The sequence below is a fragment of the Atta cephalotes genome, assembly GCF_000143395.1.
Source record: "Atta cephalotes unplaced genomic scaffold scaffold00018, whole genome shotgun sequence".
In the NCBI taxonomy this organism is placed as follows: domain Eukaryota; kingdom Metazoa; phylum Arthropoda; class Insecta; order Hymenoptera; family Formicidae; genus Atta; species Atta cephalotes.
Window position 1 is genome coordinate 4,853,757 of NW_012130082.1, and position 13,371 is coordinate 4,867,127.

Below are 13,371 nucleotides of genomic sequence, written 5' to 3' on the forward strand. Positions count from 1 at the left end.
GAGAGAGAGAGAACAGGAGAATGAGGAGAATGAGGAGAGTGTCGAGGGTTGAGTTCTCTGGAGAGGCGAAGAGGGCATGTAGCAAAAGCTATCCTATAATCAGTCAGACAGGCCGATCAGCTGCCCGGGCATGAATCGCTCTCGCGCTACTCAATCAGTCTTTCACATACACTTATTCATTCGCTTGTGTTTATTCATCTTTGGTCTTTTTTTTTTTTCTTTTCGATCTTGTGCCTTTTTTCATTTTCTTCTTATATTCTTTCTTTCTGAACTTCTGATTCCTGTTATTCTTGTATGGTTCGGATCTGCCACTCATCGGTCTTGTTGTATAATAAGTATACAAGTGACAAGTCTGACCTTGGCGAATTACACTGTTAAGGTAGGTCAGTGCTGTCGGCAATTATCAACTACATGATAACCGATGTTGTTCAACTTGTTCTCGGCGTATTGAATACAAATATGAACGTACGATTTTGGATGATAAAGTGTTATTTTAGATCGGGATTCATGGATGACTGATTTATTCATTTTTATATTAGTCATCGTTCAATTTTAATGTTAGTCTAAGTGATTCTTTGTCCGAAATCGGGATTAAAAAATGACAAAAGGAATATAAATTTTATAAAATTAAAGTTGGTGAATCTGAACTTTAACCCAATAGATTGATTTGGAAAAAGTATAGAGCTGTTTTTCTTTAATGTTGAAGAGTTTTTGATGTGTTATTAAATAGAGAGAGAAAGAATATAAAAAAGAGATACATGTCTTTTTATTATATAATTGCATTTTCAATTAATGTGCATGTTCGACATATGCAAAGCTTTTTTTATCTATTATAGATTTTATATATCTTTTCTTATTGATATTTTTTTTAGTATCTGCATACATTATTATACCGATATTCTACGCTAAATTAACGAATATAAACGATATTAAACGTGTAATTATTCGTTATCAGATGCTAATTTAAAGCTCCTAAATCAATCATAAGCAATTAAAATTACATAATTAATTTTTTGCATTTCTAAAAAAACGATATTTATAAGGTTGATACATAAATACTAAGTACATAATTAAATTTGTGCGAGATTTCACTCTAGATTTAAAATCCCAATAAACACGCGCATTGTTTGTAGTTTATTTTTCTTTGGTGAATAAGTCAAAAACGCAATTTTTGTTTAATTCAATCAAAGAAAAAAGTTTTACCGTTTACATATGTATATATCAATTGCATGATTGAATGAATATGCATTTATGTAATAGTTAACGCGATAATAACGATTAGAGCACAATTAGTGTTTAACAGTGTACAATGATTTTAAACATAGAGATAATAAAAAAGGATGCGAATGTATCGCTCGTAAGAAAGTTTTGTTTTCTTGTAGTCTTTATGATAAATGAAGATAGGCTTTTGTGTTCAATGGTAGATAAATTTAATGAAGCTAAGTCAGTAACGTAATCAGTAACAAAATAATATTCAGTAAAAAAACTTGTACACAGGACAAGAAATAGATGCATAAAAAGTTTGCTCACCAAAGAAAATTAATAATTTACATTGAATTTTATGAGCGCGACTTGGTAATCGAGAAAACAAAGAAATAATTAATATCACGGAAATCATATCAAAAGATCATATGTTTAAAGAATGGAAGAAACATCTTCAAGATTACGTCCTTACGTGGACTGGGATGTAAGTAAAGTTTACTTAATAAATATTTTAGATAGTATATCACGCGTAGTAGTATATCGTGAGAATGTGTGAAGCGTTTAAAATTATTAAGTATTATTAAAATATAGTTGTTGATTTTTTTTAGAACGAGAATAAATATTCAATAGCGAATAGTCAAGCACCCTTGCAGAGTGGCGAAGACGAACACTCGAAACGCGGAACTTGGACAGGAAAATTCGATTTTCTTTTGTCTCTTTTGGGATATAGCGTGGGTCTCGGAAATGTCTGGAGATTTCCGTATCTTTGTTACTCGAATGGCGGCGGGGCTTTCCTGATACCATTCATCGTGATGCTCATCACCGCTGGATGGCCTCTTATGTTCATAGAACTTTCCTTAGGTAATTAAAGAAATCAATGGAACACTTTGAGATTCGTAATACTATTTGCGCTATCATTACATATATATATATATATATATAAATATATGTATAAATATATGTATACTGTTTTTTATTCTGCAGGACAGTACGCTAGTCTCGGACCAGTGGCGGTTTACGAACAGTTTTGTCCTTTGTTTCGTGGCTTAGGATATGGAATGGTTCTCGTTAGTTCTATTGTCATGCTCTATTATAATTTAATCATAGCCTGGACGCTGTATTACATATTTGCCTCAGTCAATGGTAAATAATAATGTTAATACAGGATAATAATGTTAATATAGAATATTCTGTGCATCATCTGATTTATTGATAAAAAAGTAATAAATTTGAACAGCTGTTTATAAATAACAATAATAACATGTTTGCAAGTAAAGGCATACTAAAAATAGAAATTATTGTTTTTTTCAAAGAATTATTTAAATAAACAAATTGTGCGCAGGTGATTGGGAGTTACCCTGGAGCAAATGCGAGAAGAAATGGAGCACCGAGGATTGCTTTATGCCGGACGTTGCCGAGACTTGTGTCTCTCAAAATGCTTCTTACTTCAAAGGAAAATGCCTCAATTCAACTCAAATGACTGCAATGGGTCTGATCATCGAAAATATAACCGGCGCTATCAGAAAACCGCCATCCGAGGAATATTTTCAGTAATAACATACGTTCAGTAATAACATAGATTGATGTTTTTTAATTGCGTTTTGTTTAATCTATTATTACTTGTTAGTTTAATAATTTAATAATTTAATAAGTTTTAATAATAAAAAATTTAATTTTTTTATTGATGAAAAAAATTATAATTTTAATTTAAATATAATTTGCAATATTATATATTGAATGTATAACTTTCTTCAATATATATATGTTATGAAGAGTAATAATTTTAAATAAAAAATAGAAGATAGCATATTTCTTTGCGTCTAGCAATCATGTTTTGGGGATCAGCAGTGGAATCGAAGAAACTGGATCAATTCGACTACCTATTGCAATTAGCCTCTTTCTGGCATGGTTCATTGTATTTCTTTGTTTGAGCAAAGGCGTGCAAAGCTCAGGCAAAGTCGTATACTTCACCGCTCTTTTTCCGTATGTTGTTCTGGTATGTTCATAATGTTAATGTATGTGATTAATTTAGGGTATTTTAAATAAATAAATTTCTTTTTTATAGATTGCCCTTTTTATTCGTGGAATTTTACTTCCTGGTGCTAAGGAGGGTATACTTTTCTATCTAACTCCTGATTGGAGGAGACTCACATCCACCAAAGTATGGGGAGACGCTGCCGTTCAGACTTTCTTCGCTTTGAGTCCAGCCTGGGGCGGCCTGATCACTTTGAGTTCCTATAATAAGTTCACCAACAATTGCTACAAGGACTCTTTAATCGTGGCGATAAGTAATATTGCGACTTCCTTTTTTGCTGGCCTGGTGATCTTCTCGGTAATCGGATTCCTTGCTCACGAGCTCGACGTACCAGTGGCGTCGGTGGTAGATGAAGGCCCTGGGTTGGCGTTTATAGTTTATCCAGAGGTGATTATTGATTTTAGTCTTCGATCAAATCAATCTCGCATTTTTTCCATCGATTTTCAACATCATTCTTGTTGTCAAAAATAGAATAATTAGACAAATACATTTTCTCAACGATTTATACTGGTAGGCGTTCGAGTATATGTTTCAGGATCATCGACGATTCTTTGCATAACTATGCGTAGATTGTAGCTCGTCTGCCGGTCGCACCCATCTGGTCGCTGCTATTCTTCATCATGCTGCTCACTTTGGGCCTTGATTCACAGTTCGCTCTCATGGAGACTGTTACTACAGCAATACTTGATAGTGTTCCGTCATTGAGAAGTTACAAAGTTTGGGTCGTCCTAGGGGTTGCGGTGTTCGGATATGCTGGTGGTGTTATTTTCACGACCAATGTAAGTTTAAATTATCTTTCAACAACTTCATTTGATGTAGAATTGATTTTTAATATGTTATTACGAAAACTGTCTTTGTCTCTTTAGGCTGGCATGTATTGGCTGCAATTAATGGACAAGCATGCGGCAAATTCGTCCGTTTTGTTGATCGCCGTAATCGAATGTGTTATTGTGGCATGGTTGTACGGTGCGGATCGCTTTTTGGACGATGTTCAACAGATGATCGGACCTCGAAGTCATTTATGGAGATTATTCTGGAAATGGATGTGGAAGTTTGTCACACCCGCGGCATTGTTCTTTATTCTTTCTTTTAATTGGGTAGTATACAAAGAGATCAAGTATGGAGCTTACATTTATCCGATATGGGCAGACACATTAGGTTATCTTATTGGTAGACTTCCCGTTTTTGTAATTATCGGATTATTTATGGTAAGTTGAGATGTTCTTCTTACTAATAACACAACATGTTGACAAATATTATACGAAAAGTTATTAATACAGGATCAGCTAAAGAGACGACGATCATCTTACAACAATGATGATAAAGATGATAACGATGATGAGGATAGGGATGAGGATGATGATGATGAGTTTAACGATAAGAGATCTTGCCAAAAAGTGGAGAAAGAAAAGGGTAAGGATAAGAGAAAGATGTGGAACCGTATAAAGATATTGATGCAGCCAACATCCAAGTGGAGACCAGCGTCGCAAAATTCTTTAACGCCTTTTAGAACTTTGACGGCTTCGTTAGGTAACGATTCTTTATTAATTCAAATGACAATGATTTTCAACGTTGAATTATAATGTTTATAATATTAATATCTTGAAGCAATCTCAGAAGCGTATGACTCAGTACGAGATACGATTATTTTGATGAACGGTCAGCCGATGATGAGACCACCCAGCGTTATTCCATCTGCTCAGAAACTCCCCGGACCGTCGATTCTTAAAAATTCTAGCAAAACTGATCTGATTACCTTACAGCAAGTGTGACACGACGTTCATTTTACATCCGATGACGATACTTCAATAGAATCATGCTGAAGATATAATATGCCCAACATAAAGCTTATTTTGACATGAATAAGCATTCTTATAATATCGACAAATATATTTTGTCAATCGCGATTGATGCAAATTATTTTTTATTATTTGATTCGATTTACAAGAAGTATAAAATTTTGAATTTTCATAAAATCGAGTTTTATTAAAAATTGTATAACTTTTATTGGGCATGATTTTCACGATCGATTGCAATCAAGAAATGAAGGAAATGATATATTTTTTAACTATATAGTTTACTAATATTTGTAAAAAAATCCTTTATTCTTTCATGACAAATTAAAATTGCAATACTTTGCATTGTTAAAGAATATTTATCAAGTAATATCTTGATTTTGGCGGAGCTTAAATAAATTATCGATATTAAATTTTTAATGTCCAAGGGATGTTGGGACAAAATGTAAAACTGTCAGCACTTAAAAAAAGTTGGAAAGGATTATAAAAAGTGACATATAGACAGTATTATTATTTTAAAGAGCAAATATTTTATTAAATGTCTACTAAATATAATTAAAAGTATCACATACGAAAAAATTATTGTTTCACGATAGAAAAATATTTATTTCTGAAAATTGGACCGTTTTCATTGTGAAGAAAATATAAATTACATGTATATACGTAAAAACACATTTATAATTACATTTCGCAAATAGAACAAAAAAATTAAAGAAAGAAGTAGGCAGTGTGAAAAGATAAAAAGAAATCGAGATATACTCGATGTAAATTTCTTGATAATTGTAAAGTGTCTAGAGATATATTGTAGATAAATACTGTTGTGGATACTTCTTGTAGATATAGATTATCCAAAGAGATTAGATATTAGATATTATAGATACATATCTCTTTGACATGTAAAGACATTCAGGGAATAAATTAGACATTTTGGATACGATAAAGAAAATGATAACAAGAAATACAAGGAAAATTGCGAGACCTATTGTAATTTATAGAGAAGGAAGTATAGACTTACCAATGAGTAATAATTCATAACGGGAAAAGTCTCGATCTTTATTTTTATGGAAAGTATTTCTTGGATAATTTTAAGTAGATAATCTATTTTAGCTAATAATCTAGCAAATGATTTGTATTTCAACTGACACCTTGATAATTTTTTCAACGAAAACTTGACTCGGGATAAGTGGAAAACTTTGTAAGTAAAAAGAGTGGCCTTAATTCTCTGAAAAAAATTTTGCATATGAAGATACGAATATCTATAATATCTATGCCAATTATCCCAAGCATATCTTGCTTGGCATAATCTTCACTTTTACCGCGTAATACGCCACAGAAAATCAGTGTATACTAATCTTTGCACTTTCATTTTGAGTGCAAGATATTTTTGAAATTTTTATCCTGTTTGAATCTTACGAACTAAATGAATCATAAGTCGCTTAATGTCTAGAAATTGGCAGTTGACAAATCGGATATCAAAAACTTTTATTCATAATGAGAATCAAAAATAACTTCAAAAGTAAGAATTCAAAGGCTTTAATGATAGAGATAATACTTTAGTGATGAAGATGGTAAATATAAATGTAAATCTCAAAACTAAAAAAATTTATGACGATTTTTAAACCATTGCGAATAATGCACGGATTGTAAAATTGAAAGTATACTGTTACGTATTTGAGATATTAGTGAGCTTGAAGCAAAAAAAAATGAGATGAGACAAATTTATTTTAATAAACCATATTTTAAAATTGCAAAATTTAAAAGTTAGAGCTAATAACATATTGTAAAAGTGCCGTTAGATATACATATATGACTGTTTTCCTCCTCGGCAAATGTTCCATCAAGCCAGTTGAACGTTCAATAACTTTAATGTTTTTTGCAGATCATGCATTGGTTAATTAATGTGCGACTTCCTACATAATGATAGTAAAAGTATACATGATAGTAAAAGTATACCTCATTATATGAAATAATGACAATTAATATAATGTTTAGTCACTATTGCTGGTTTATCTTTTATCGGCCAAATGAGATGGTTGACTGTTCTAATAATAAGTAAGATTATATAAGAGCAGTAACGCATTACGAATCGTGATAATACGGTGGTAACACGATAGTATTATATGAATATCAAATCAGATAACAATCAATAAATTAATTATTTCAGAAATAATTTCTTGAAACACGTCACCACGTTGTGATGCTTTTCGATAATATCAAGTAAAAATTTTTTTTTTAAATTAGAAGAAATGGATAGAACAACTAAAAATTTTATTTTGCGGTACAGTCATGTACACTGAATACTTAAGAATCTGTCATCGCGGTGATGGTTATGATTCTAATGTCGTTACAAACAACCAGTAGAGCGAACAGTACAAATTAATGCGTCCTAGTTGTAGCTGATAGGAAAAAGATGCTTTCTTTCTTAGGGGAAGCCTCTTTTCTTCATGAAAAAAAATTAATGAAAAAGGAAATTTTTTTCTCAAAAATATTTGCGGTAGATTCGCGTGAAGGGAAAATATTTTTTTACATAAATAATGATGGCATAAATATTATCATTAGAATAAATATTTCTGCAAAAAAAATAATTTTATTGTAAAACCAAAGATGATATTTTAGTTGTGTTTTAATGTAGAACATGTTGAACGGTATACAATCAGAATACAATTAATAATACCTTGAATGGAAAAAAAAATATATATATATATATATATATATATATACATATATATACATACACACAGCATTAGAAGAGAGAAACTTATAAAATATGAAGAAAAATAGAAATGATTATATCATACATATGTCTTGAATAGATAATAAAGAACATATGCATATGTTAACGTAATTCATAATTTAAATACTCTGTTTAAAAAAAAGTAGAGAGAACTGGATTCTCTCAAAAGTTACTAACAATAGTTTAGAATAATGATTATGTGTTAATATATATGTGAGTTATACATATATCCATACAGTACAGAATTTGCAGTAATATCGCTGCAATAACGCTGCAATATTGCTGCAATGTTGCAGCATTGTTGCTGCAACTTTTGTGCTGTAGGGGTATAAAGATATTGAAAAATATCAAATAAATATGTTGTGTTATTATATATGTACATTGGATTATAAAAAAATATATGTATATGTTACGAACACATCCACAAACATACTTACATATGCGCATATGTAAGTTTGTGATGTGCAATAAACATATGTTATGTGTCATCAATAAAATGTTGATATACATGGCCATTAAGTCTCCATTGGCTTTCGTTACAATTGATTTCTAATACAACACTTCTTTCTTTAATTCATACAAACATCATCCTTGAAGGAACCGACAAGGTATAACATTCAAATAACTAGGATTAATTTTACAATCTTTGGCTTTTCCGTTGGATATTTTACAAGAGCTGCGTCGAGAATAATTAAGTCATTCGCCGGAACTAAACTTCATAACCGTTAATCCTTCAAGCAAAATTTAATCAGTTTAATAATTCCGAATTTAATTTTTCACCAATCGATTGAGTAAGCATCTTTTACTTTTGGATTGCAATTTTCGTACGTCTTTCGTTCGCATCTCGACGTGATTAAATCTTCTTTCTCAGATCTTTGTCAGACTTTGTCGATAGGCCTTACGAATCGTTCGAAGGTGGTCCGAATAGGACTCTGCACTTCGAAATAGTGCCGAGTATCGGTTTAAAGAGTACGAAGAAGCCCCCGACGCACAGCGACGCGAACGTCAAGCCTGTTCCGGTGGTGGTACCACCGGAGATATACCACCAATAGGTGTAGAGTCCGGTGATGAGGGAAGCCAATAAAAGAATGATTATGATGATGCCACTGAAATCGTGAATAACCTTGATGAGTACCGGCCTTACGTATGGATATACCCAGACGGTGTTGTTCGCCAGGATTCCGAAAGCAGCGACCAGAAAGGCTAATATAATCGTTACTAAGCCCAGCTGCGAGTGAGATGTTGCAAAATAGAGACTATTATAATCAAATTTGTTAACAATGGCGAGAATAAGACCGATCAAGATTAGGATCAGGCCAATTGTATTTAGAATCCAGTGTATTGTCACTCTGTTACTCCCGGGTAGCTTCCAAACGATGTATGCTTCACCGGAGATGCAGAAGACAGCCTCTGTCATTAGAACGACCTTCGCCACGAAACGGAAAAATATTAAATTTTTATACTTGGAATAAAAAGATTAAACGCTTTGTTTAATCATTAGACTTTAACTGATTATTATTATCGCGATAAAATATATCTATATATCTATATATTGTAACAACACACTAATTGACTAGAAATTAAATTGACTGTTTCAATTTTTCTGAAATATTCAAGAGGTTTTCTTTTATTTTTTTTTATACTTACCCCAACAGTCGAACAAATCACATGCCAAGAGAAACAACTGTAGTTCCCAAAGGAAATTACCAAGATATAGATCATCGGAGCCACGAGTAGAAAATGCGTCAATATTGAGAAGCCGAATGTTATGGCGCTCGGCGGCCCTTTATTTTCGTTAGTCATGTCGAGAAGGAAGATGATATCTCTTTGATACCTGACATAATAAAAAGAGATTTTCACTGTTAAATTCGTAATGTCAAACTATACTCAATTTGAGTTATCTATCTTTAATTCTTTAATTCTGCTTTTATTCTATATATCGGTAATTGAATAAAACAATATTAAACAATTTAACTTGAGAAAACGTATTAAATTGGACTCTCAAGTTTAATTTATTATTTACTAAGATAACATGAATGTTGCTTACTTTCCATAAAAATGAATTGATTTATTTTGACACACATAGAAGTTAAAAATAGAAAAAAACATATGATTAAATAAGTTTTAATTATTTAAAAATTAAAATTAAGCAGCAAGATATTTTAAGATTTAAAATATTTTTATAAATTTTTCCTGTCACATTTTACTTAGAATTTTCGTATGATATTATTTTATTAAATATTTTATTCCTTGTATCCCATATTCTTATTATGTGAGAAAAGCAAAGGTTTTTTGAGAGTCGCTGCAGGGTCCGGAAGAAGTTCAACCCAGCACTGCTGGGTAAGCGTAAAGTTCTATGGACGCTGTCTGTCTTTACGTAATTCTTTGTAATTATTACGAAGCTCTGAATGTATGATGCGTGATTCATCTTTAATTGTATGGTGCGATTTCTCGCGTCTTCCAACATATCTATCTTTTAGTCTTGTTATCTTAGTTTACGCTTGAGTTTTATATTTGCACATGTATGCGATTACTCGATTAAGTATATATAAAAAAAAATAAATCATATGTATTTATAAATATAAATGATAAACTTTTTATCACGCACGTATAAAGCTTACTAGTTCTGGAACACACGCATTTCTCATGTTATGTTTCACAGATGTAAGGAAGATATCAAATGATTTCCGCTACAACTGAAATTTATATTTTAAAAAGTAATTTAAAATAATATTTATAATATTATAATACAAAGATATTTACAAGATATAATTTGTACAATGTTAAATTAACAAAAGGAGTTACTTACAAAAAATACTATTATTTCTTACAATTAAACAAACAATACGCGATAAATCAAACGAATGTTATTAAGCAAGAAAGATCGAGGCAGTTAGTTAGATGACAAAATTTAGATCTTCATAACGATTCGTTTCGTTAATGACTTGATAACCAACGATAAGAAACGTTGAATTACGCAAAAATATTATTCAATCCGCAAAATATTGCGGAAAATGCATTTGTAGTGCCCTTACATTTCAATGATTATATAAATGTCAAAATTGCAACAATAATTGCAAAAAAAATAATTTAAAAAAATTTTTTTAATGGAATTCTATTTAAAGAATATTACGTTAAAATTGTTATCTTTAAATAATTTTTATTTATATGAAATAAAAATTCATTAGATTCTTTTTTCAAGAATAAGTTTGCAAATATTATTAAAAATAATAATAAATTTTTTTTATTAAAAAATGTACATTTTTTGGTCTTATGAGGAATGAAAAAAATCTTTCTCTAAAAGGATCAGTATTAAAAGGATCAGCATTCATAAAAATTATTTATAAAAGTTTTTTGCATCATAGTATACTTTATTTTTAAATCAATATTATAAAAAATAAATAACAAATATTAAATTAATACATATCCAATTATAACAATAATTTTTCACTTTAATTCTATAGTTATCTACACACTAAATCTTTATCTTGAATTTACACAAAAATATTTATCTCGAAATGATATTTTAAATATCTGCGCTTTTCACATTATTTCTATTTGCACTTATTATTTGTGATCTTAATGTGACCTTATTAAGAAATCTTGTATGTACGAGTATATGTATGTATATAAAAAGTGTCACAAGTATTATTTCAATTATATTTTTTATGCAAATTTAAAGTCAATATTTTTTAAATAAAATTCTACAAATAATATTGTAATTGTTTGTACTTTCCATTATTAAATATTTATATGATGTATCCTTAATTAATTAATTTCATATCAATAAATTTAATTAATTAATTAATGTGCTAGGGTTAATTAATCAATTAATCATTTAACATTAATTAAATAATTAAACTCTTTTAATATATAATTTACTTAACATTAAACGAAGAATATTAAAGTATATAATAATATATATAGTTTGCTTGTATTTACATGTTTGAAAATTTCTTTGGTTTGGTGATCAATCACAATTAGAAAATTATCAATTTCAATAATAAAATAATTAAAAGTAAATACTCGCGCGAAACATCAAGTATACATAGCGTGACGTTATGTCATTAGCTAATCTAATTAATCTTTTCCCTCTCTCTTCTTTTCTAAAATAAATACTACAATAATATATATATATATATATATATATATATATATATACTACAATAATAAACAATAATATATATATACAATATATATATATATACAATAATATAATATATGAATATATGTATATATATTCATCATGATGTTTGACACAATAAGTCACGCTTATGCTACAACAATTCCTACAAGAATGTCACTGAACGATAACTTGGTTGACTCACCGCGTGAACACCGTTCGACTGTTACATAAAGTTGTCGCCGATCTTAAAACTTCATAAAAAAAGGACCAAACAGGAATCCTCTCTCGAGTCGTTTCGATCAGTGTGGAGCAGCTAATCGAGTAACACTCTCGCGCAATCGCATTCGTGACGTGACTGAGCGTCTGGAATATGGCGATCTAGGTTGTGGAGTGGATCCATGGATCATTATCGTGGCGTCGCTGGCCGATGAGGAAACATCGCGGTCGACCTTGCAGTATCGGAGCGTATGGCGTTGCCGGACTAATCGCCTAGATAGAAAACACTTGAATCATAGCCCTCCGTTCTGTCCTTGAAACAAAAATTTCCCTAAAATTCTCTTTACTCCTTGATGTCTGAAATTTTCTGACGAGGCGATCAAATTGAACGGCGTCGAATGGGAAAATCGTGGAAAATCATGTTACATGTCCATCGGGCCCGAAAAAGAGGCGGTTCGACGTTGCGGCCTTGGTACAAGCGGCCGCAACGCACGCACACTTTTCGATCGCATAAGCGCTCGTAAGGCGCAAGTATGCACGCTCCATAAATTTACAAGGCATCCGCATAATGCAGTCAAAGAAAACCGAGAGAGAACTCGCGCGGGAAATGCTTTATAACTCCTCATTATCTGACATATCTTGAAACTTTTTGCGGAATTAAAAGGAAGAGAGAAAAAAAAATCTTTTCTCCGGAGTATCTTCTCACAATAATATTTTTATTACCTCTTTCGTGAGAAAGATTTATTACATTTGTAAAAATTTAATTATGTATTTAGCGATTAAAATGATTTCTCTCGTGTCTAACGTTTTTGAACGTTTATATATTTTTATTATAACTCCTTGCTAGAAATGCAGCTTCCTATTCAATTATTATCTGATATTACGTATTATTTTTATTAATCGTAACAATACTGCATAGAAAATGGACAAAAATCTGTTTGTATTAATAGATATAGATAGATAGTTAGTATTAATAGATTATTATTAATAAAAAATACTGTGTAATCCATTTAGTCCTGCTTCTGTTCAGTAAAATGATTCAGATTTTGCGCATCTTTTGTCCGCAGTAATTGTATACAAAGTTGTTACATCTTGGAATTTTAAGTAGTTTTACTTCTCAGTTGCTATTCAAAGTTAATATAACTATCCACTAATTGTTTAAAAAATGCCTGAAATTTCTAAACGTCTCAGTAATCAGACATTTAATACCTATATCCAAACATTTACAGAAAAATTTTATATTAATATTATTCATAAAAGC

The 13,371-nt window shown here is 30.7% G+C and overlaps 2 protein-coding genes across 2 annotated transcripts; one reads left to right on the plus strand and one right to left on the minus strand.

Moving 5' to 3' along the window:
• Window positions 1-1,642: 1,642 nt before the first annotated feature.
• Window positions 1,643-5,010, plus strand: LOC105618822 (sodium- and chloride-dependent glycine transporter 1). Its single transcript, XM_012200352.1, has 10 exons — window positions 1,643-1,687; window positions 1,812-2,064; window positions 2,188-2,346; window positions 2,546-2,753; window positions 3,028-3,199; window positions 3,269-3,625; window positions 3,808-4,017; window positions 4,105-4,446; window positions 4,519-4,768; window positions 4,847-5,010. The coding sequence occupies exons 1-10, from the start codon at window positions 1,643-1,645 to the stop codon at window positions 5,008-5,010; spliced, it is 2,160 nt and encodes a 719-aa protein (XP_012055742.1).
• Window positions 5,011-8,666: 3,656 nt separating this feature from the next.
• On the minus strand, window positions 8,667-9,571 carry LOC105618823. Its single transcript, XM_012200353.1, has 2 exons — window positions 9,416-9,571; window positions 8,667-9,194 (listed from the first exon to the last, which is right to left on the minus strand). Exons 1-2 carry the CDS (start codon window positions 9,569-9,571, stop codon window positions 8,667-8,669), a joined length of 684 nt encoding a protein of 227 aa, XP_012055743.1.
• Between the last annotated feature and the right edge of the window lie 3,800 nt (window positions 9,572-13,371).

Excerpts from the sequence above, each read along its gene's own strand:
- LOC105618822 (XM_012200352.1), top strand. The coding sequence starts at position 1,643 with ATGGAAGAAACATCTTCAAGATTACGTCCTTACGTGGACTGGGAT. Across the intron at positions 1,688-1,811 it reads GTCCTTACGTGGACTGGGAT|AACGAGAATAAATATTCAAT; the intron begins GTAAGTAAAGTT and ends GATTTTTTTTAG. Across the intron at positions 3,626-3,807 it reads CGTTTATAGTTTATCCAGAG|ATTGTAGCTCGTCTGCCGGT; the intron begins GTGATTATTGAT and ends AACTATGCGTAG.
- LOC105618823 (XM_012200353.1), bottom strand. The coding sequence starts at position 9,571 with ATGACTAACGAAAATAAAGGGCCGCCGAGCGCCATAACATTCGGCTTC. Across the intron at positions 9,195-9,415 it reads TGATTTGTTCGACTGTTGGG|GTCGTTCTAATGACAGAGGC; the intron begins GTAAGTATAAAA and ends TTCGTGGCGAAG.